Source organism: Miniopterus schreibersii (assembly GCF_964146895.1).
Source record: "Miniopterus schreibersii genome assembly, chromosome: 13".
Lineage (NCBI taxonomy): Eukaryota > Metazoa > Chordata > Mammalia > Chiroptera > Miniopteridae > Miniopterus > Miniopterus schreibersii.
Genome location: NC_138113.1, coordinates 29,217,726 through 29,240,919, shown reverse-complemented (window position 1 = coordinate 29,240,919; position 23,194 = coordinate 29,217,726). Strand labels below are relative to the sequence as shown.

The 23,194-nt window shown below is 38.4% G+C and overlaps 2 protein-coding genes across 3 annotated transcripts; one reads left to right on the top strand and one right to left on the bottom strand.

The window, feature by feature from the left end:
- The first annotated feature begins 8 nt into the window (after window positions 1-8).
- On the top strand, window positions 9-20,507 carry MTIF2 (mitochondrial translational initiation factor 2). 2 transcript variants are annotated; one of them, XM_081156647.1, is made up of 15 exons: window positions 9-126; window positions 409-570; window positions 2,378-2,485; window positions 3,314-3,425; window positions 6,158-6,329; window positions 7,215-7,375; window positions 8,251-8,427; window positions 9,489-9,628; window positions 11,557-11,681; window positions 13,080-13,284; window positions 13,648-13,900; window positions 14,927-15,067; window positions 16,674-16,838; window positions 18,750-18,890; window positions 19,468-20,507. In XM_081156647.1, exons 3-15 carry the CDS (start codon window positions 2,480-2,482, stop codon window positions 19,638-19,640), a joined length of 1,971 nt encoding a protein of 656 aa, XP_081012773.1. In that variant the 5' UTR covers window positions 9-126; window positions 409-570; window positions 2,378-2,479; the 3' UTR covers window positions 19,641-20,507. The 2 variants fall into 2 exon arrangements, with proteins under 2 accessions (XP_081012773.1, XP_081012772.1); XM_081156646.1 differs by having other exon boundaries at window positions 2,378-2,603.
- On the bottom strand, window positions 20,397-22,900 carry RPS27A (ribosomal protein S27a). The gene is made up of 5 exons (XM_081156648.1): window positions 22,714-22,900; window positions 22,194-22,248; window positions 21,662-21,747; window positions 21,160-21,291; window positions 20,397-20,585 (listed from the first exon to the last, which is right to left on the bottom strand). Exons 1-5 carry the CDS (start codon window positions 22,759-22,761, stop codon window positions 20,436-20,438), a joined length of 471 nt encoding a protein of 156 aa, XP_081012774.1. The 5' UTR covers window positions 22,762-22,900; the 3' UTR covers window positions 20,397-20,435.
- Window positions 22,901-23,194: the final 294 nt, after the last annotated feature.

Genomic DNA, 23,194 nt, shown 5'->3' with positions numbered 1-23,194 from the left:
CGGCACCGGAAGCGCGGCGGGGACCGTTTGGGTGACGGACTGACGGGCAGTCAGGTCTCCCGGGTCCGGAAGGTGATCTCTGCCCAGGCTCAGAATCCAGACCCTCCGGCCTTATGCAGGAGCCAAGTGAGTGGGGTCCCTCAGCCGGGCGCCCCGGGTGGCGTATAGTGTTTGCCCTACAGTGTCAGTGGCACGGATCATGAACATCGCTTTTCCACGACGCATTTATTCCCTGCATGACCCTACTTTCAGGCTTACCAAGGCGGTATGCGGCCAGGGGCGCCGCGGCGAGTGCGGCCCCCCGGCCCCGGCCTCCCTGTGCCCAGAGATTTCTGCGCTCGGGTTCGAGGCGAAACCACCCCAGCCAGATCCGTACTTTTTCTACAGTGACTTCTTTTTACCTTTCAGATAAGTTCCAAGGCTTCCAACGGTTACATTCAGACGTGTCCACCAGTGCAACTACATATTAACAACATCCTTTCCCGATTCCATGCATTTCCTAGCGGCGAAAGAACACCGAATTGGCTGTCAGAAAGCCTGAGTTCTAGTGCTCGCTGCCATTAACTAGCGGTATGACATTGGAGACGTTTGTTTGTTGCTTGTTTGTTTGAGCTCTCTGGGCTCCGTTTTCCTTTATTGTAAAATGAGAGGCTTGGAATTAGGTAGCAAGTAAGGTTCCTTCCAGTTTTGATATTTGGACTATTGCCCCCAATGCGGTTTCCTAATTCCAGCCTTAATTAAATATCTGTGCTTTGGTTAATCTCCATGTAGGAGATTTGGTTAATCTTCCTTCTACTCCGTTAATGTGGGTCTTTGCCAAGTCTGGTTTTAGACTCATTAAAATTATTTTTTCCCCCCAAAGAGTCCCATGCTTTCTAAGCACTCTTTAGTTCTTGGTCCAGGGACTTGTACCTAAATAAGATTTTTTATTTTTATTATTTTTTAAAAAATATATATTTATTGATTTCAGAGAGAGAAAGGGAGAGAGAGAGAGAGAGATAGAAACATCAATGATGAGAAAGTCGTCATTGGACACCCCCAGCTGGGGTTCGAGCCCGCAACCGGGCATGTGCCTTGACCAGGAATCGAACTTCTATCTCCTGGATCCTAAGTCCATGCTCAACCGCTTAGCCACGCCTGGCTGGGCCCTAAATAAGATGTTTTAAATGTGCCATTCTTGGGTGCCTGAGAATCATTATATTGGAACCCTTTAAAGACAGTGAACTCTGAAGGGAGAGACTCTGGCTTATTAAACTTTGAATCAACAACAACCTAGAACACACTGCATAGAAGCTGGTGCTCAGGAAATGTTTGCTAAGGAGGAAACGTAATCCGTACATTATTTTAGTTGTTCCTCCCCTTAAAAACTGAAAAGCACAGATTTAGAAGTGCATTCTTGGAAGCAGAAGAAATAGAAGACTCAGGAAAAAAAGAACTGTGTTACTAAGTTGAGTTCTGTTGCACTATTCTCTCAATAAACTTCTTTCATTCCAAGAATGATATTCAAAAGGCATTGTTTAATAGATACTTATTGGGTGCCTTCTTCACTCTCTATAGCATCTTTGGGAGGAGGGGGGAGAAGGAAAAATGGTGAGCGTTGAAAGACAATTCCAGTTAGAAGGAGTTTATGCAAAGATTCAAAATGAGATGACAGGCCCTGGCTGGGTAGTTCAGTTGGTTAGAGCATTGTTCCAATACGTCAAGGTTGTGGGTTCAATATAAGGTCAGGGCACATACAAGAAGCAAACAATGAATGCATAAATAAGTGGAACAACAAATAGATTTTTGTTTGTTTTGTTTGTTTGTTTTCTCTCTCTCCCTCTCTCTAAAGTCAATAAATAAAAGAACATGACAAACTGTTAGAGATTACAGGTGGGTAAGAGTAACAAAAGGCTGGGAGGTAGGAATGAGAGGATTGTAAGAGTGTAAGAGATGAAGTGAGGTTAGCAGAGGGGCACATAATGAATTCTTATATAGCATGTTTTTAAGTTGTACATTAAACTGGTAATTAATGAGGGGGCCGTTGGTGGGTGTTTAACAGAGAGCTGATGAGTTCAGATTTGCATTTTAGAAAATCCCTCTACTTTTAATATGTTTAGTTGATCTTTTTCAAGAGTGAAAAAAGAGCCCTTTTAAAGTTTGTTATTGTATTTCAGTTCTATCATAGTAGGAACCTTAATAATAATACTTAATGTTTAGAGAGTAGTTAGTATGGAATCCCAACTCTGACTAGACTGTGAGCTATTTCAGGGACAGGAACCCAGTTTTATTCATTGTAACTCTAGTACTTGCTTTGCCTGTAGTAGATATCCAATTAATATCGGCTAACTTGATTTAAATATCAACCAAAATATTACTTTAAAACTTTTTTTTTTAGGAGAAACATGAACCAGAAGATGCTGAAGTTGGACAACTTGCTTCGATTTCACACTGTTTGTAGACAGCTGCACAGCCTAGGTCAAAGAAGAACATTAGCACAATGGAGGCATGTGTTTTCATCTGCTTACCCAGTGTGGACAGCTCAGCCGTACACCAGGCCCTGGCAAACAGATACCTTCTTTGGGGCTGCTTTATCTCAATATAGGCTTCTAGTAACAAAGAAGGTAGCTATAGGGGTCAGGTGCAGGGTGGAGGGGATCAGTGGGGGGAAAAAGGGGGATATCTGTAATATTTTCAACAATAAAGATTTTTTTAAAGAAGGTAGTTATAGATTTCTAGCATTACTGTATTATTTGGTCTGAAATGAAAGTGCCTAGAGCCATGAGCCGAAGTCCATTTTGAGTATTTTATCATTTACAGAATCTTTATTCCATAACACTATGCTCCAGGCAATAAATCTTTGTGAAGAAGGGAAATTCTAGTTAGTTGTTTAAAAATGCTGATGAATTTGATTACTTGGAAATTGGTGTATAGCAGTGAATTAAAGATGCAGGATTTATTTTTATAATGTCTTTATTGATTTCAGAGAGAAGAAGGGAGAAAGAGAGAGAGAGAGAGAGAGAAACATCAATGATGAGAGTCATTGATTGGCTGCCTCTTGCACGCCCCCTACTAGGGATTGAGCCTGCAACCCAGGCATGTGCCCTGACCAGGAATCAAACCTCAATCTCCTGGATCATAGGTTGATGCTCAACCACAGAGCCACTCCGGCCAGGCAAGGATGCAGGATTTTTTATTTTAGTCTGAGATTTACATGCTTATGGGAGTGTTAATTGGTAGAAATAGATGCTGTGATGGTGGTAGATATTCCAGAATAAATATATATTGTCACTTAAAAGCTTTTTTTTATTTCTCGTGTTCTGAATTTTAATAGGAACAAAGGCCACGGAAATCTCAGTTAGCTCCAACAAAATCTAAAAAGGAGGTGGAGGTATGGATTGGAATGACTGTTGAGGAGCTGGCCAGAGCAATGGGAAAGGATATAGGTGAGCCACAAAATTTTATAAGGAAAATTATGGGAATGTGGAATACCTGGTATCTTATTTCTAATGAGACTAAGGCATTCAAGTATGAAAATTAGACTGGCAGTGTAAAAAGTTACGTCACTCCAGTATTTTTCACTTTAAGTCACATACTGTAATTCATTTCTTGGCTCTTTGCCAAATATAATTATCCAACATTTTGCTTCTAATCAAAGTGGAAATTATTTTCTTATCTGAACTAACCTTTCTTTCTCAGAAATTTTGTGGGATATTAGATTAAGTCCAAAGAATGATTTTGGAAGGAAGGACCATATTTGTATTCATTTACTTTCCCTTTGTTTTTCCTTAATTTTATGATTTCCTTCTTTTACTAATTCTGATAATATTCGTAGTGCCAGCAAAAAAATATTCATGGTATTATCTACAACTTTTAATAATACTGTTTTTATTTATAAATATATAGCATCATTGTCATTTTTTCATTCCTTCATTGCACCATTGATGTATTTATTACCAATTTAGGATTGTTGAGTTTTCATTATAGACTGACATTAAAATTTAATAAACAAGAAATAGCCTGTGATTGTAGCAAAATAAAGTGACAAGTGAAGCAGAGTCTTGGAAAAAAGAAATAATTAAAATTCGTAACTCATATTTATTGAACTGTTACTATGTACCAGTACTTTATACTTATTAACTCTGTAATTCTCACAATGCACTAGAGGTAGGTATGATTATTACCCCATTTTTAGGTTGAGAAACTGAAGAATAGAGACGATACATAATTGCCCAGGATTTCACACCTGGCATGTGGTGGAGCCAGGATTTGAACCCAGGGATTTTGGCTCCAGAGGCCATGATTTTCTTACTCACAGACTAAATTATTTCTCAAGAATTGTTATTTGCACCATAGAAATTAGGAAATCCCATAAATCAGATAATTTTTTTTTTGGAGAACCTTGTGAATAAACATTTACCAGCACATTACTGAGTAGGATGTTCTTTTAGTGTAATGTTTTGCTTATTTGAGGTTGATTTTATTTTATATCTTTCTTTCAAAATATATTTATAAGGTAACTGAAAGTCTGGAAACATAAAACTATGTATTTCATTATCATAACAGGTACATTTATTTGTCATCCACAGGGAACTATGACTGAAATTAAAACAAAGCACATTAATACTTACCTGGCAGGGGAAATACCATGATCATGAAGGTGGCTTTCCCAGGGTGAGGCTTATCCATTGTACTCTGGATGTGCTGACCCCTGAGGTTTCCCCAAATGTGGGAAATTCAACTGTATAATTTGTGGTAGTGGGGGACTGCGTTCCTGCTCTCCCCTGGATAAAAAAAGCAAAAACAAAGCACATTAAAAATAAGATGAAGAAAAGTAACAAGTAAATATTTTTCATATATTTTAAGACTTTTTGGATACCCTAAATAGATAGATAAATAGAGTGTGTGTGCATGCTGAGGCACTGTGTGTGTGTGTGTACATACAGCTGATTCTCATTCTTTGGGGATTCTGTGTTGGCAAATTCTCTAAAATGTATTTGTTGCCCCCGAACACGTACAGAGGGGTGAAAATTTTGAGTTGCCTAATCACACATTCCTAGCTGAGGTTCAACGAGGTAACATTCTGCCTTCTTGTTTCAGCTCTCATGCTGTAAACAAGTGTCATTGTTGTGGTTTATTTAGTGCCACGTATTTTGCCTTCCTCTGCTTTTTGTTGGTGATTTTGCTGTTTGTTTTTTTTTAAATATATCTTTATTGATTTCAGAGAGAGGAAAGGAGAGGCAGAAACATCAATGATGAGAGAGTCGTTGATCGAGCCCTAGAGAGACAGAAACATCAATGATGAGAGAGTCATTGATCGAGCCCACAACCCGGGCATGTGCCCTGACTGGGAATCGAACCCTGATCGCCTGGATCCTAGGTCGACATTCCACCGCTGAGCCACGCCTGGCTGGGCGATTTTGCTGTTTAAAATGGCCCCTAACCATAGTGCTGAAGTACTGTTTAGAGCTACTCACTGCAGGAAGGCTGAATGTGCCATACAGAGAAAATACATGTGCTAGATCAGCTTTGTTCTGGTATTAGTTATAGAGCTGTTGGCTGTGAGTTCAGAGTTAATGAATCAACAATATAGTACATTAAATAAGGTATCTTTAAACCAAAACACTTAAAACAAGGTATGTATTGATTGGCTAATGAAAATTTTGTGACTAGAGGTTAAAGGAACTTAACCCTGTATTTCCCATCAGAGCAATGGTTTAATATTTGCTAATTTAGTATTCGTGAAAGTTTTATAGAATATAACTACTGCAAATAACCAGAATCGACTGTATATATACAAAAAATGTATATATACAGTTTTTATATCCATGACATATATTAACTACAAGTTTTCAAACAACTAGACTATGATAAACTACTCAATACTAAATGTATACAACATGCAATTTAATGTTTTACTGATGGTTCAGGTGGTTCACAAGGTATATCAATATTCCAAATGTTTATGAATATGCAGAAATTTCAGTTTATATAAATGCATCATATTTTAAAGATCATTTTCTTTTCGACTTCCTTGTGATTTGTTAACATTAGAGAAACAGCTTATATAGTTATTTCTCAGATTGTGTGTACTGTTTATATGGACATTTGTTAATGGAGGTCACCTTCAGAAGATTTAATTTCATGATCCTAAACGGCTTTATCTTATTCCACCTAGATTATATATATGAAGCTTTAATGAACACTGCTATAGACATAGATTCACTAGAAGCAGACTCGCATTTGGATGATGTCTGGATCAAAGAAGTAATAAAGAAGGCAGGGATGAAGTTAAAATGGAGCAAATTAAAACAAGACAAAGTCAGAGAAAATAAAGATGCTGTGAGAAGGTAAAACATAACCATGTGTATTAGGGGAAGGAAACCACATAGTTTTATTCACACTTTTAAAAAAATATATATCTTTATTGATTTCAGAGAGAGGAAGGGAGAGGGAGAGAGAGAGATAGAAGCATCAATGATGAGAGAGTCATTGATCGGCTGCCTCCTGCACGCCCCGTACTGGGGATCAAGCCCGCAACCCGGGCATGTGCGCTGACCAGGAGTGGAACTGAACCGTGATCTCTGGGATCCTGGGTCAATGCTCAACCGCTGAGCCACGCTGGCCGGGCTACTCACACTTTTTAATGGAGTTACCTTAAAATTTCTTTTGCAATTTTTTTTTTAAATATATCTTTATTGATTTCAGAAAGGGGAAAGGAGAGGAAGAGAGAGAGAGAGAAACATCAATGATGAGAGAGTCATTGATCTGCTGCAGCCCGCAACCTGGGCAAGTGCCCTGACCGGGAATCAAACCCTCATCGCCTAGATCCTAGGTCGACGCTCAACCGCTGAGCCATGCCCGACCGGGCTCTTTTGCAATTTAAATAATGTTAAACTTTTCTTTGAAGTGCTTAAAGCATCTGTATAATCAGGTTATTATAAAACTCTAAGGGTTATTTTTCCTAATTTTCCAAGTAGGTGTATTGATCCTGAATTTTAAAAATGTTTATTCAGTTCTGCTTGTTGTTATGAAGATCACAACTGTAGGTGGGTAGTCATGTATTTTGTCCTAAGTCATTGTATGTATAGAAGAGAAAAATACTTATGTCTAGTCAAAGCTGAATGTTGGGTTTTATCATTAATGGTAGTTCACAGAGATAACTGCAAATCAGTTCACTGGCTGTAAACTGTTCTGATGTTTAAGAAATGAAACTCCTTCGCTGTTCATTGTAGGCCCCAGGCAGATCCAGCTTTATTAACTTCAAGGTCCCCAGTAGTTACCATAATGGGCCATGTTGATCATGGGAAAACGACGTTACTTGACAAACTGCGAAAAACTCAAGTGGCCGCAATGGAAGCTGGAGGCATCACTCAGCACATTGGTGCCTTTCTTGGTATGGACTCAGATTGCCTTACAGTATGCTTGGGAACTCCATACATTCTTTTCCGAAACCTAGTGTCATGGTATTAAATACACAAATTCTGAGTAAAGGGGAAGGCTAAAGATTAAAGCCGTTGGTTTGATGAAATGTAGAGCATGTTGTTAATAAAGGTTATTTTGTACATTCTATAAGAAGAAAATTATATTACCCTTTTATTCTAGCCCATTCTTAGTTTGGTTCAATGAGCTTAAATTCTTCAGTGCTAAGTTGTGATAATAATTAAATAATAGCTACCATTTACTGAGCACCTAGCGTGTTTCCAGCACTCTGCTGAGCACCTAATATACTTTATCTTTTTAATCTTCAAAACAACATCATTAGGTAGGTATTAATATTCCTACTTACAGGTAAGGAGGTTGTGACTTGTTTAAGTTAAGCTGCTTGGTCAAGGTACACAGCTAGTAAGTGGCAAAGCCAGGATTTAAACCCAGGCTTTTGGACTCAAATCCTGAGCTACTAATTGCATATGTGAAATTGCTTTTGTTGCTCAAGGCAGTAGCGCAGCTGATGTTTGCTAACACAGGGGTGGCTGCCTCTATAACTGTCAGTGTATCTCTCTCCAGAATAGCTATAAGTTGGTGCAGTTATGAAAGTAGTTATATTCTAGAAATATGAAGCATTTTAGTTTGAAATTATTACATGCAAAGAAAACCCAGCAGGTCTCACTGGTATGTTATCATTTCTTGTGAAATGGTGATCCACATTGTTCTGAGTAAGATTAATGGAAGGAATAAAATTATTTGAAGAATTTTGATGCCACATGAATTTCTTCATGGCAGGAAGTACACGTTTGAGTCCTCAGTGTTCTTGGGTTTCCATTTCCACAGTCTCTCTGCCTTCTGGGGAGAAGATAACCTTCCTCGATACTCCGGGACATGCTGCTTTCTCAGCAATGAGGGCCAGGGGCGCTCAGGTTACCGACATTGTCATCCTGGTTGTAGCTGCAGATGATGGAGTGATGAAACAAACGGTAGAATCTATTCAGCATGCCAAAGATGCTCAAGGTACTGTGTGGCTGTGGCTGGCTTACAGGAGTCACTGTTCTGGGGCAGTGGACACGTAACTCATTTAATCTTCATGGCAGTCACGGGATGATTATACCTGTTTTTACAAATAAGGTTCAAAGACAGTCAAATTGTTTTCCCATAGACGTAACTACTAAGAAGAGTGTAGCAGGATTCAATTTAGGACTTGTGATCACAAGTGCAGTCCTTTCTCTACTGTTTATCTGGCATAGTGAGACTAATAGTCTCAGATAAGTTTTTTTAATTATTAAATATGTCTTTATTGATTTCAAAGAGAGGAAGAGAGAAGGAGAGAGAGAGGAACATCGATGAGAGAGAAACATCGATTGGTTGCTTCCTGCAAACGCCATACTAAAAATGAAGCCTGCAACCTGGGCATGTGCCCTGACTGGGAATTGAACCGGTGGCCTTGCTTCATAGTTGACACTCAACCACTGAGCAACACTGGCCAGGCTCAGATAACTTTTTTAATAACTTTATATCATGGAAATTTTAAGTAGATATAAAAGTAAAGTGAAAATAACAAACCCCTAAATTCATTAGAAGTTGCGAAGTGATGATTTTCTAATTCTGTTGTTCCTTGTTCATTTATCGTCTTGACTTCTTCTCTAAAGAGAAACTTTCCTCTCATATTCTTAGATAAATTGTTATTTGGGCAGAGGTATAAAATTGAAACTTGGAAAGTTATTTGGCTATTTTCTCCCTTGTTTCTCTACTTAAAAATTGTAACACACACACATACTCTGCACATTCATTTTTATTCTCATGTGATCCTATACCCACTGAGAAAAATACTGTTTTCTTGAGAAAATGTACCTGATGCAGCGCGTCATACTCCCCTAGTTTGTTGGTAAGAAAACAAAAAATTATGAGAATCACTGATTTAGTCAGATTCTTTCTTCTTACAACATAAAAACTAAGACCTATAGAGTGGCAGGAAAACCACTCATTACAGGCCAGAAAAGGTTGGTGTCTTCATTGTGAATCCCTGGAATTGAAGGTGTCATCATTTGCACTCTTCTCAACTTCGTCTCTTTCAGTACCTATTGTCCTTGCCATCAACAAATGTGACAAAGCTGAGGCTGATCCTGAAAAAGTGAAAAAAGAACTGCTAGCTTACGATGTGGTGTGTGAAGATTATGGAGGCGATGTACAAGCAGTGCATGTCTCTGCCCTTACGGTAAATGCATAGACGAGGAAAGAACATTTAGACATACATAATTTCTGTTGCTGTTTAAGAATTCTATGGGTACTAGGCAAAGCTGGTATCATCCTGGTTTGGCAGGTTAGAAAATAGGCTCAGAAAGGTCAGTCACCAATCCAGGTTTACATAGCTGATCAGTGGGTAATGGGGCCTAAACCTAATGTTTTCCTTATTATGAGATACTCAGAATGAGGAGAATAAATGGTGAATGATGTACGGATAAGGTATTAGTAGGCTAAAGACTGTTTTAAGCAGAAATTAAATCCAGTTCATAATAGAAAGTATTTGTTTTTATAGTGAAAACTATAAAGGTCTTGGGGAATTTAAGAAAGATTTAAACAAAAAAATTTCATTAATCAAAGGGGAAACATTGGGTTCAGTTTGTAAGTGATTGACTTTAGTGTTTCTATTAATTAAATTACTATAAGTTTAAAATTATTTTTGTAATGAATTCTGTTTTCTTTTAAATTATCGGTTATTTTTTTCTGGTTGAAAAATACCAAGGAAGCTCAGTACCTGCTTTGTGACAGCATTTTCCAATTCTCTTATCCTGTGCAGGTTGCTGCTAAGTAACACTTTGCTTTTTTGTCCATTCTTATCATATTCCATAGTTTATTCATTATACAGACTTTTTTTTTTCCTGATCATTCACTGAGAGACAGTATTGTATTTGACCACATTCCTTCAATTAAGCCTCATTTTATCTTTACTTTTCCTAGCTATGTTACCTCCAAGATGCTTAGAAATTAAGCCTCCTTTAATAGTAAAACCATGCCTCTTTTTCTCTGGACTTCATAAAATGCCTCCTTACATTGTTATCTTTCCACTGTACCTCGGTTGCTATTCCACTCTGAAAGCCAAATGGCAAGATGAAAGCATTTGAAGACATGGCTGCCTTTTCTGCCCCCAAACCATCAGCTGAGTAGATAGATGTAAAGCTGCTTAGACACATCTGGAGACACGGCCCAGGTGATTCCTAGGGAAGGGAGGGAGTTGGTAGAAAGGGGCAGGGAAGTAATAGGTGAGGCCTCCTTTTTCAAGGCAGATATAGAGGCCTACATTATGCAAAGAAACAACCCCAGCATTGTTTTTCAGGGCAGCATTTTGTACATTGGAATAAATACTAGGAATAAGTAGATGGGTGAGCAGTCTCTTAGCTGACATGGAGAATGAAATAATGCCTTGCCCATCAGTTCCTGCTCCATCACCAGTTAATCAGCTGCACGTGTTCTTGGAGCCCTAGAAAGCATAGTAAACATAGATCATGAAAGCTGAAAGAGTCATGTAATCTAGCCCTTCATTTGAGGAAAGGAGATCCAGGGAGGTGAAGTGATCTTTTACGTTTGCACAGCTGGGTAGTTACAGTGGATCAAATGGAAAAATAGATGTGCAAGCTTCATATTGGATAGAACTTCAATGTGAAGTGCCATTGTAAAGAAAGTTAGAGGAAGAGAACACACAGACAGATGGAGGGGACAGAGAGAATGAATGAAGCACATGTTTATGAAAGGATATTAACAAGCACCACTAATGGACATCCTTGAAAAAAAATAGCCACTGTTCCTTGCTAGATCTGTCCCTGGATCAGTTTTCTTGCTTGTCCTTCCCTCCCTCCCTCCCTCCCTCCCTCCCTCCCTCCCTCCCTCCCTCCCTCTCTTCCTTCCTTCCTTCCTTCCTTCCTTCCTTCCTTCCTTCCTTCCTTCCTTCCTTCCTTCCTTCCTTCCTTCCTTCCTTCCTTCCTTCCTTCCTTCCTTCCTTCCTCCATCCGGTTGCATAATTATGCTTTTAATGCTTAAAGAGAAAAATATAATATAATTGTCAAGGATCATTTGGCTTTCTGACCCTGGTATTTACATTTACAGATAATATTAATGTATATTAACAACTTTTTTTTGTTGTTAAAGGGGGATAATCTGATGGCTTTGGCAGAGGCAACAATTGCTCTTGCAGAAATATTAGAATTGAAAGCAGACCCCACTGGTCCAGTGGAAGGAACAGTAATAGAATCCTTCACAGACAAAGGAAGAGGGTAGGACTATTAAAATGCTTGCTTTTTAATAATTTTGTTCCATTGATTTTGTGAATTGATCAATAATAATTGTTATTTTTATTGCATGTTATGGTTAGTCATAAACAATATTTTCAAAGCATTTTTTGAAAAGTATTTTATTGCACTAGCACAGAGAACACAAAAATGCAGTTATTAGTAGACCATAACTACTGTCTGTATACACCTAGTAGTCATATTTAGATGACTTAAGCATTCAGTTTGTTTGATTTTTTCCCCCTGATGTAACTGAACTGGTAAAGCCTCACAGACTAACATAAGTTGGAATAAAATAGGAGTTGTTGCATTTTAGGGTTTCTAAATTCTTTATGTCCTTACCCATTGATATAACATATGGGAAGGTCTTTGGACTGGTGTTCTTGTCCTTAATTTTCCTCCCTATCAGCAAAAGAAGTCTTCTCACTGCTTAACAAATTAAACAAAGGGGATTAAGATTCTGTCAGAGCACTCAGCTATCTGTATCCTCTACTACCATAACTTTATAAGAAATGTGTTTTTTTATTATGGTAAAGAAAAGTAACATTAAATTTCCCATCTTAACCATTTTTAAGAGTACAGTTCAGTACTATTAAGTATATTCACATTGTTGTGCAATAGAATCTAGAATTTTTTCATCTTGTAGAACTGCAACTCTATACCCATGAAACACTAATTTTCCTCCCTGTTCCCCAGCCCTTGGCAGCTACTTTTCCATTTTCTATTTATATGATTTTGACTACTTTAGATACTTCATGAATGGGATCATTTGGTATTTGTTCTTTGACTGGCTTATTTCACTTACATAAATGACCTTGAGGTTCATCCATGTTGTAACATGTGACAGGATTTCCTTTTGTTTTTAAGATTGCGTAATATTCCGTTGTATGTATCTACTGCATTTTCTTTATTTATTCTTCCATTGATGGACATTTAGGTTGCTTCCACCTTTTAACAGTTGTGAAGAAATGTTTTTATAATATGAAAAACTGCTTGAGAAATTGAGAGGTGGTGAAATTTACACTATGTGTGCATATTATATATTTTTAAGTCTTATAAAGATATCTTTGCTCACCCTGGCCGGTGTCGCTCAGTTGATTGAGCCTCATCCCAGGCACCAAAAGGTCGCAGGTTCGATTCCAGGTCAGGGCACATGTCTGAATTGCTGGCTTCATCCCCAGTAGGGGGTGTGCAGGAGGCAGCCAATTGATGCTTCTCTCTCACAGTGATTCTTCTCTTTCTCTCTCTCCCTCTCCCTTCCTCTCTGTCTAAAATCAATAAAAACATATTTTTTTAAAAAATGGGAAAAAAATCTTTACTTAAGAAAGTACTATTACGTCCTGATTATGACATCAAGAATAAATACCTTTATTTTTATTTTAGTCCTGTTACTACAGCAATAATTCAAAGAGGAACTTTGAGAAAAGGCTCGATTCTGGTTGCTGGAAAGAGTTGGGCAAAAGTGCGCTTAATGTTTGATGAAAATGGAGAAACAATTAATGAGGCCTGCCCCAGCATGCCAGTGGGAATTATAGGCTGGAAAGACCTCCCTTCTGCAGGAGATGAAATTCTTGAAGTAGAATCTGAGGTATATCAAGCTTAATTCCTATATGTTGAATATGACATAATGATTTTAATCAATCTATAATGTTATACCAAATGAGCATATTAATATTAACTTATTATTAACTAATGTTAGCCATTCTAGACTATAAGGGGCTGTAAGGGGGCCAGTAGTTCCTTTTTAGAATTTGGCTATAGAATTTTTAAAACTTTGAGATAGGATTTTTAAAGTAAATAAGTTCAATTATATACAAAGCCTCCAAATTAAAGTTTTATAAGTTTTTTGAAACTTATAAAATTAGTGGTTTCATATGAGTTAAACTAATTTCATAGTGGAGAAAAAACAAAGCTTTTAGGTAAATATTACCTATTTTTTTTCCCTGTAAAGCCAAGGGCACGTGAAGTTGTTGATTGGAGGAAGTATGAGCAGGAACAGGAGAAAAATAAAGAGGATCTAAAAATATTAGAAGAAAAGCGAAAGGAACACCAAGAAGCACATCGGAAAGCCCGGGAGCAGTATGGCACTTTGCACTGGAAGGAGAGATCATTTATAAAGTACCAAGAAAAAAAAGAACAAAAATTCTTAAAGCCAAAAGAGAAAGTAGAAAGAGATTCAAATATGCTTCCTATAATTATTAAAGGTGACTTTTTAAAGATTTTACTTAACAACTCATTTTTGGAATATATGTATTTCTTCATTCTCACAATTAATTTGAGCTATTAAATTTAAGCCAAGCCCGGCCAGGCGTGGTTCAGCGGTTGAGCGTCGACCTAGGATCCAGGCGATCGAGGTTCAATTCCCCGTCAGGGCACATGCCTGGGTTGCTGGCTCGATCCCCAGTCAGGGGCTTGCAGAAGGCAGCCGATCAATGACACTCTCATCACTGATGTTTCTATCTCTCTCTCTCCCTCCGCTTTCCTCTCTCTGAAATCAATAAAGATATATTTAAAAACAAATAAATTTAAGCCAAAAGTATCTCCGTATTTTGAGGGAGACTTTTATTTTTATTGAGGTATAATTGACGTGTTATATTAGTTTCAAATGTACAACATAATGATTTGATATTGTATATATTGTGAAATGTTCACTGCAGCAAGTCTACTTAACGTCCATCACCATATTTATTTACAGGGTTTTTTCCTTGTATTGAGAACTTTTTAAAATATGTTTTTATTAATTTTAGAGAGAGAGGGAGAGAGAGAGAGAAACACCGATGTGAGAGAGAAACATCGAATGGCTGCCTCCTGAATGGACCCCCTGAATCGAACCTGCAACCCAGGCTTGTGCCCTGACCAGGAATCCAACCATGACCTCTTGGTTTCTAGGTCAGTGCTCAACCATTGAGCCACACTGGTTGGGCTTGACTGACTTACTTATTTTGTAACTGGAAGTTTGTACTTTTTAATCTCTTTCACCCTTTTCTCCTCCCTCTGGGGGAGATTTTCTTGGTAAACATTTTTCTTTCTGATTTTGTTATAAATGTACATTTGGTTCATTATAAATATCTACTTTTTAAATTAAGTAGATATTTATAATGTTAAACATAAATAAAGTGGACTTAGTGGTAAATGCCATTCCTGTTGTAGTTTTAAATAGATTATCATCATTTTTGTATCTGTTCATGCCTAACCCCTGACACTAATCATTTGAAACTTTCTGCATTTAGGTGATGTTGATGGTTCCGTTGAGGCCATTTTGAACATTATGGATACCTACGATGCTTCACATGAGTGTGAACTTGAATTAGTACATTTTGGTGTGGGTGATATTAGTGAAAATGATGTTAACCTTGCTGAAGCATTTAATGGTAAGGATTCCATTTCCTATTTAACTGTGTTTCCTAGACCACACTGAACCATTTCCTTCTGTCCTTTGTTGCTTGGCTTGTCAGACCTGACATTTGCCCCATCAGGATCACACTTCCTGTTGCAGTCAAGTTCCCACTACCGATTGAGGGTGGGTGGGATGTGCAATATTTTAGCTGTAGCTCCACTTGTCATTGTACTACAGCATTGGGGAACAATTTCAAGCCCCAGTAGTGTTTCTTGACTTTTTTTTGAAAGTACCACTACTGTCGCCTCTTCCTGCTCCTCCTGGTTTCCCATCCAATTCAAGGCTGGTTCTGTACCTTTCATTTAGACTAATGAATGCTCCTAGCACTGGAATCATCCTATTCAAGTACTTTCCTTGTTCACTGATAATTTTACAAATCATCTTTCTTAGATAAAAAGCTCCTTTTAGTTTTAAATGCCTAGAAGGCAAGAGAACTGTTTATTAGTCAAACTTTTGATACACAGAAAGGGGACTTAACGACTGTCTCTTTAATTAGGTCTGTCACTTAGCAAAGCACCAACACTGGAGTGATTAATGAATCATTTAGGAAGGAGCTACTTAATGACCTGACTTGATTAGAATTAGATGCTACCTCTACTAGTGAAAAGGTATTTTCTGTAAAGCTGGTTAACTCAAAGTATTTTATGGGCACTGAGTGGTCTAGCACAGCAATTTTCAACTGGTGTACTGCAAGAATTTTTAAAACATGCAATACCTGACCTCTTTCCCTTAGGTTGTCAAAAAATGACAATGGCCAACACAATAGTCATCTGTTGTGAATGAATCAAAATTACACCCATTTTTTTTTCAGAATGGCAAAAAATGTTTTTTGCTGTGCTGCAGAATTTTAGTAATTAGTTTATGTGTGCCATGAGATGAAAAAGGTTGAAAATTGCAGTGCTAGCACTGTACTGTGTAATGTAGATAGTGTATTGAATAATTTCTTAATGATAAGACTTTCAAGGTGGTGGTGGTTCTCTTGATTAAGCTGTTTGCATTAACTTTCATTTGTTTAAGTTAAGAGTGTTTTGTTTTTTTCCCTAAGGTAACTTTATTTGTTCTTTGGCAAAATGCTCAGCTTCATAGATAGAACTTCTGTCATTTCTTAAATAACTCTTGAACTTCACCAATTAAGTATTTTTGAGCAGCTGAATGCCTAAGAGTAAACCACAAAAGTTGTAGACAAGAAGATTGTAATAGAATTGTTAAAATAATGTAATACTATTTCAGCCCTAATTTTTTTTCTTTCTTATATCCCTGGTATAAAAATCAAAGCTTTGTTTAGCATGCTGCCTCACACATTATGGGCACTTAAATAATGTTTCTTAAATGAATGGATTTTTTAAACCATAAAGAAATTTTCCTTATTAAACAAGCCATAATAGAATTTATATAATCCTTTTATTAATTTGAAAATTTACTAGTTTTCATGAGAAAAAAATTACAGAATTTCTCATCTCAACTTGCTTTTAGTTTATGTGGAAGGAAGTAAAACAATTGAGATTTGAGTTTCTGTTCAAAAGACAAACTGTTCAGTGCAGTATTTGTGCTACTTTCTTAACTGTATTTCTGATTGCCAGGTGTTATATATGGCTTCAATGTGAATGCAGGCAATGTTATCCAGCAGTCAGCGGCAAAGAAAGGAGTAAAAATTAAACTTCACAAAATAATTTACCGTCTTGTTGAAGATTTGCAGGAGGAACTGAGCAGCAGATTGCCCTCCACTGTGGAAGAGCACACAGTAGGTGAGTGTTCAGTGACTGTTACTTGTAAACATTCATATCTTAGGTGCTGTAAATGACACTTGAAAGCAAAATTTAGGGGAAATGTATTTTACTATTAAAGTACATTCAGTGTTCCAATACATATCCTGCGTTCTAGAAAAAATGACTGCTACACATGAGTTCAGTGTAACTGCATATGTATTAGAAACACTTGCCCTCTGCAACCCTTAGGCCTGAGGATACAAGGCAAGTAAGGCTCTAAGAACTTGCCCTCACGTTTAGACAGGAACAGCTAATTGTGATACAAATTAGACTGAGGTGGGAGGCATAAAGATTATTAATGTGTCATGAAGGAGCCATTGATTTTGTCCTGGAGCTGGTAGAGAAATCTAGCATGAGCAGAAAAATTACATTTAAATATTAAATCTTTTAAAATATTCTTTCTAGCATATCCCTTGGCCAGATTAAAGGCTAAATTTATGATGACTGAATCATTTTATGTGTTCTTTTTCCTCCCCATATACATTTTTCTAAAAACTTTTTATTTTGATGATAGTTTTAAATATCCAGAAACATTACAAGAAAAGTATAGGGAACTCTCCCATATACCCTTTACCCAATTCACCAATTATTTACATTTTGCCCCATTTGCTTTATTACCCCCCCACACACACACACAATTTCACAATTTTTTTTTTCTGTATCACTTGAAAGTACATTTGAGATAGTGTCTGTTTGCCACTAAGTACTTGCATTTCCTAAGCACAGGGATGTTCTCTTATAAAATCATAGAACAAATGTCAAACTCAGGAAATTTAACATTAGTGCTATTATCTAAACCAAAGTCCATAGTCAAATTTTGTCCATTGTCCCAATAAAGACTTTATAGGTATATATTTTCCCCTCAGTCCTGGATTATGGATTACATTTAATTTTTCAGTCCTTTTTGATCATGACATTTAAAAAAAAAATACATCTTTATTGATTTCAGAGAGAGGGAGAGGGAGAGAGAGAAACGTCAATGAAAAGAGTCGTCATTGATCAGCCGCCCCCTGCACGCTCTCAACTGGGGATGGAGCCTGCAACCTGGGCCTGTGCCCTGTGCCCTGACGGGGAATCGAACTGCGATCTCCTGGATCCTAGGCCGATGCTCAGCCGCTGAGCCATGCCCGGCTGGGAGACATTTTTGAAGTGTAGAGGCCAGTGGTTTGGTTGTATGTGCTTTAATTTGGATCTGGCTGATATTTCCTCAATGAAATTCAGTATTTGTATTTTTGGCCTCCAGTACAGATTTATTTTAGGCTTCCCTGATCTGCTTAACATTGATCACACAGTGACTTGTATGTTCTTGAGCAAAGTTTGTAAAACTGAGTCATGAGGGTTTCTAGTAGTAAGCAAGTACCAAATAACACTGACCCTAGGAAATTTGTACATTATAGTGTATGGTACCATGTCATTATTTGAATTTGTTTTAATTTTCATTTAGTGAAAAAGTAAGCTGAATCACAGATTTAGTACTTATGCAGATATAAATTACCAGTGGTAAGATTAAAAATAAGCCAGGTAATAACAGATGATCTAAACTAGAAATTATATTGAGGGATAATTGAAAACTACATTTTCATGGAGCAGACAGGAACTGTACTAAATAAATTTATCATCCATCAACAATCATCTTCTAGTGCATTTTATGCAGCCAAAACAGTGAGTTCCATTTGTCTTTCATTCATTCTTTTGGTAAGCACTTGTATTTTTGTGATTTTCTTTCCCAAGAACTTTCTGGTTTTTAGTATTGGTCAGGAAAGTAAAGTTGGTGGAGTCAAAAAATACCAGGACTTCTGTGCATGAGTTTGTCTACCTTGCAAAATGTCAGAATTATGTATTTTTCAGAATCTTTTGTTTTCTGTACTGAATGTTCTCTTCTTCCTAAAGGTGAGGCTTCTATACTAGCTACCTTCTCCATAACAGAAGGGAAGAAAAAAGTTCCTGTGGCTGGCTGCAGAGTCCAAAAGGGACAATTGGAAAAACAAAAAAAATTTAAGTTAATCCGTAACGGGCATGTTATTTGGAAGGGTAAGCAACATCAAAATCTGTCTCTGTGTCATATCCAGTCACCAGAACCTAACAATTCTCTGTAACTGGCTGAAGTCTGTTCATCTTTCACTCCTATAATCCCATTCAAGTCACTACTTATTCATAACTGGTTTCAGGTTGCTGGGTTCCCTTTTACTAGTCCTGAGGATTCCTCCAAGATTGTTAGTCCCCTAGTCTGATTTTCTAAACTCCTAAGACTATCTTTCTAGTCATGTCTCCTCCACTCTACATCATACTTGTTTCCATCCTTTCACTTTTTGCCTGCACTATCTTTTATCCTGATGTATCTCACCCAAGTCCTGAGTACAGTCCCATCCTCTGCAGTGTTAGCCTGTCTTTAAAATGGTAGATTTAGTATTTTCCACTACAAATCTTGTTTACAACTTCATTTTTCTTTGGTTTCCCTGGTATTTAGTCCAATTATTCAACATGACAGGATTATAAAATTTCTAATAATTCCAATGTAATTCTCTTTAACACCAGACTACATAGCACTTGGTGAAGTACTTATTTGTTGAATACATGAACCTTAAGGGTTTTTTTGGGTTTTTTTAAGGCTCATTAACCTCACTGAAACACCATAAAGATGACGTTTCAGTCATCAAAACTGGAATGGATTGTGGTCTCAGTTTGGATGAAGAAAAGATAGAATTTAAAGTGGGAGATGAAATTGTTTGTTTTGAAGAAAAGGAAGTTCCAGCCAAGACGTCATGGGACCCAGGATTTTAAAATATTAAAAATGTAAAAGATTAAACGTCTTATTTTCTATAGAGCAACTAGTTTTGCTTTATTTGAAGGTAAGAATTCACGACTACTGGTCAGTAAGTGCCCAGACAATTGTCAAAATAAGAAAACTTAAAAAATTTAAGGATGCCTCCAACTAGAAATCCTGGTGTAAGAATACAGTAAGAGGGAATTATTGGCATATCATTGAATGTAATATTAAGAGTTAATAAGCTTTAAGTGAATGTTTTACGAGTGATACCAAGAGAAGCAGTCTTCTCTGAGTTGAGCTCCATGGGCAAGATATGGTACCAAATACTATTTGAAACTGTATTTTTCAGTGTCAACAGGACTAACGAGCAAACATTAGTTTTAATTCCCCAAGTTCACACTCAGCATTGAACAGTAGTGTATTCCCTTGTACTGCAGACAGCAAACATCCCAACCAAACCACCCAGGTAGTTCTCCCTCAGCCAGGGGGCATTTGGCAGTGCCCGGATACACTTTTGGTTGTGGAAATGGGGGTAGAGGTCCGAGATGCTGCTCATCTTCCTGGGATGCACAGGGCAGCCCCTACCACAAATTACCTGATCCAAAATGTCCATAATGCTGAAGTAAAAAAAACTGACAGAAACACAAACTGGTTTATTATCTAGACATCTGATATTAAATATAGTGGAAATCTGCCAAAGTATAGTTTATCAATTTGATCCATCAATTTGATGCTTAAAAAAAAAAAATCACTGGAATAAACTTCAACAATTAAATGTTAGTTCATGTCTTTTATTAACACATATACCATTACTTGTCTTCTGGTTTGTTGAAGCAATAGGTCAGACAACATTTGCCACAGTAATGCCTGTCAAAGTGGCTGGCCATAAAGACTCCAGCGCCACACTCATCTGAAGGGCACTCCCGGCGAAGGCGGCTGATTTTGCCATTCTCATCCACCTAAAAAGTACAAACCTGCGGTTAAGATAATTCTTCAACATATTTTGAAATCTAATTTAAGTGCCTCAAAATACTTAACCTTTTAATCACACAATGGTAGTTTTTAGCAAACCAAAACATCCCAGGTCCTCATCAGTAATTACAACAAATAAGTTCAGGGCTCATTAAAGTCCAGTCTTGCAAGTGGTAGACTGAGCTAAGACCTGAACCCATATCTGACTTCAAAATCAACCCTAGTTTGGAACAAGCAGCTAAAGGTACCCCCCCCCCCCCCCAATATCTAAAGCTCATTCAAATATCAAGCAAGCTGGTGGGCACGGCTCAGCAGCTGAGATCTTGGTCAGAGCACATGCCTGGGTTTCGGGCTCAATTCCCACCAGGGGGTGGGCAGGAGGCAGCCAATCAATGACTCTCATCATTGATGTTTTTCTCTCTCTGAAATCAATAGATGTATTTAAAAAAAGAAAAAATATATCAAACAGGTAAAAAAAACTTTTAAAGTGTTTGAAACCAGAGATGTGAATAAAATTTAATAACCTATAGGCAAAAACTTATTTTCAATAAACTGACTTACTTTGTAGTACTTCAGGACAGCCAGCTTAACCTTCTTTCTCTTATGCTTATTCTTCTTGGGAGTGGTGTAGGACTTCTTCTTCCTTTTCTTAGCACCACCACGAAGTCTCAACACAAGATGAAGAGTGGACTCCTGTTAATCAAAGAAAGCATAAAACAGGCTTTAAAAACAATTACATTAATTAATGGTCATGCTCAGTACTAAAAATGGAAAACTAGCATCCTGCATCTTCTAATTAGATGCAATATGAAGTACACAATACCACAGAAGAGTGAGTCTTGGGGAGGAAAAGTCTCTTGATTCTTAACTAGTTTACAAGGACATTAAAGAACATATTAAATTACACCATGGGATGCAATCTGCAAAACCCAGAATGTGAGAAACTAGAGCAATCAAATGTTAGTGGAGTTACTTGGGAAATCTTGCTAATCTAATGCTAGTCTCCCCACTTTTGTGTCAAAAATTTAAAGATTTATTTAAAGGGTGGCTCTTTCCAACAAACCTTTTGAATGTTGTAGTCAGACAAAGTACGCCCATCTTCCAGTTGTTTGCCAGCAAAGATCAGTCTTTGCTGATCAGGAGGAATTCCTAATGAAGAAAAAAAACACAACACAACAAATTAAGTCAGAGCAGAACAAAGCCTTTCTGCTCAAGATTTACAAAGTAATAATCCTGAATCAAATGATATTAATAGCTTCCAGAGTCTACTGCAGGCCAAGCACGGTTTTAAATGTTTACAAATTTTACTTCATGTAATCATTAACAATACTCAATATGTACATGTTAATACAGTCTTCATTTTGCAGATGAGGAAATGGGTGTAAAGAATTAAATAGCTTGTCCAAGTTCACATACATGACATGCACTGAGGCGTGGCTCCATGCTCAGGAACGTTTGCCCACCGTGCTATTCCAAAAGATTTCACTTGATCAACCTGACCTCTTCCCACCCCTCCCAGAGCAGGTATGTCTAGCACCTACAGGTAGGCTGAGCCTATGGAGGTTAATATTTCTGTAATAGAAAATAGTACTTGCCTTCCTTATCCTGGATCTTGGCCTTTACATTTTCTATTGTATCCGAGGGTTCAACCTAAAATTTTAAAACGCAAATGTATTGATAACGGTAAAAAACTAGAATATACACTCAATTCAATGTGAGCGAACCGAGCTGGGTGGGGGGCTGCAGCTCCCCCAACAGAGCTGGCCCCTCACCCGGTGCACAGGCCACCTCCCAGGACCGCCTCAGCCCAGCGGGGAGGGAGGGGGGGCGGCAGCGGGCCACACGTGCTCGCTCGCGCCCGGCCGGCCGGAGACCTTCCCCGTCCCATCGCGGGCGTGCTGCTTGGTCGCCGGGCCCGCACTAGAGGCGATACGCCGAGACTTCAGCCTTGCAAAACCGGCCCAGACCCCCTGCTCTGCAGACGACCCTGCATTAAGGGCCAGGTCTCAGAACCCTGACTCGGAAACATGTTCTGGGCAGAAAGCAGCGCCGGCCCCGGAATCCACCTCCGGGCCTTACTCAGGCCTTCGCTCCCTCACCCCACCCGGCCCGCACCTCGAGAGTGATGGTCTTCCCCGTAAGGGTTTTCACGAAAATCTGCATCTTGGCGGCGACTCCACCTGAGGTGGAGGAAAAGGAAGAGACGGGTTAGACCTAGGGACACACGAGAGGGAGATCGGTAGGCCGCTGGCCGAGGAGCGGCCAACAAGCACACACTCACCGCAGATGGCGGATCGGAAAGGAAGAGCGCCGCGCAGGCCCACGGGGTTCCCGGGTTCCGCCGCCGCAGGCCCCACCTCTTAGGCGACCACACCAAATGCCTGACTGTTGTCACAGCGGCTGTCTGACCATATGCCAGACTCACTCGTGAACTTCATTTCTTCTCTCTCTTGCTTGGGCCTATTTCTCACTTTAACCTCTAGAAAGCCCTAGAGATGATAGACTTAAACAACTTAAAACTGTCTTTAAAAGGCATTTCCCATAGAGTGGACGTGGCTAAGAGGGTCTTAAAAGGGGGTGGAGTTGAGGGGGCCTC

Coding starts and splice junctions, on each gene's coding strand:
- MTIF2 (XM_081156646.1), top strand. CDS start 2,385: ATGAACCAGAAGATGCTGAAGTTGGACAACTTGCTTCGATTTCACACT. Junction 11,682..13,079: donor TTCACAGACAAAGGAAGAGG/GTAGGACTATTA, acceptor TTTTTATTTTAG/TCCTGTTACTACAGCAATAA. Junction 18,891..19,467: donor CGGGCATGTTATTTGGAAGG/GTAAGCAACATC, acceptor GGTTTTTTTAAG/GCTCATTAACCTCACTGAAA.
- RPS27A (XM_081156648.1), bottom strand. CDS start 22,761: ATGCAGATTTTCGTGAAAACCCTTACGGGGAAGACCATCACTCTCGAG. Junction 22,249..22,713: donor GGAAGACCATCACTCTCGAG/GTGCGGGCCGGG, acceptor TTAAAATTTTAG/GTTGAACCCTCGGATACAAT. Junction 20,586..21,159: donor CTGTCCTGAAGTACTACAAA/GTAAGTCAGTTT, acceptor TGTACTTTTTAG/GTGGATGAGAATGGCAAAAT.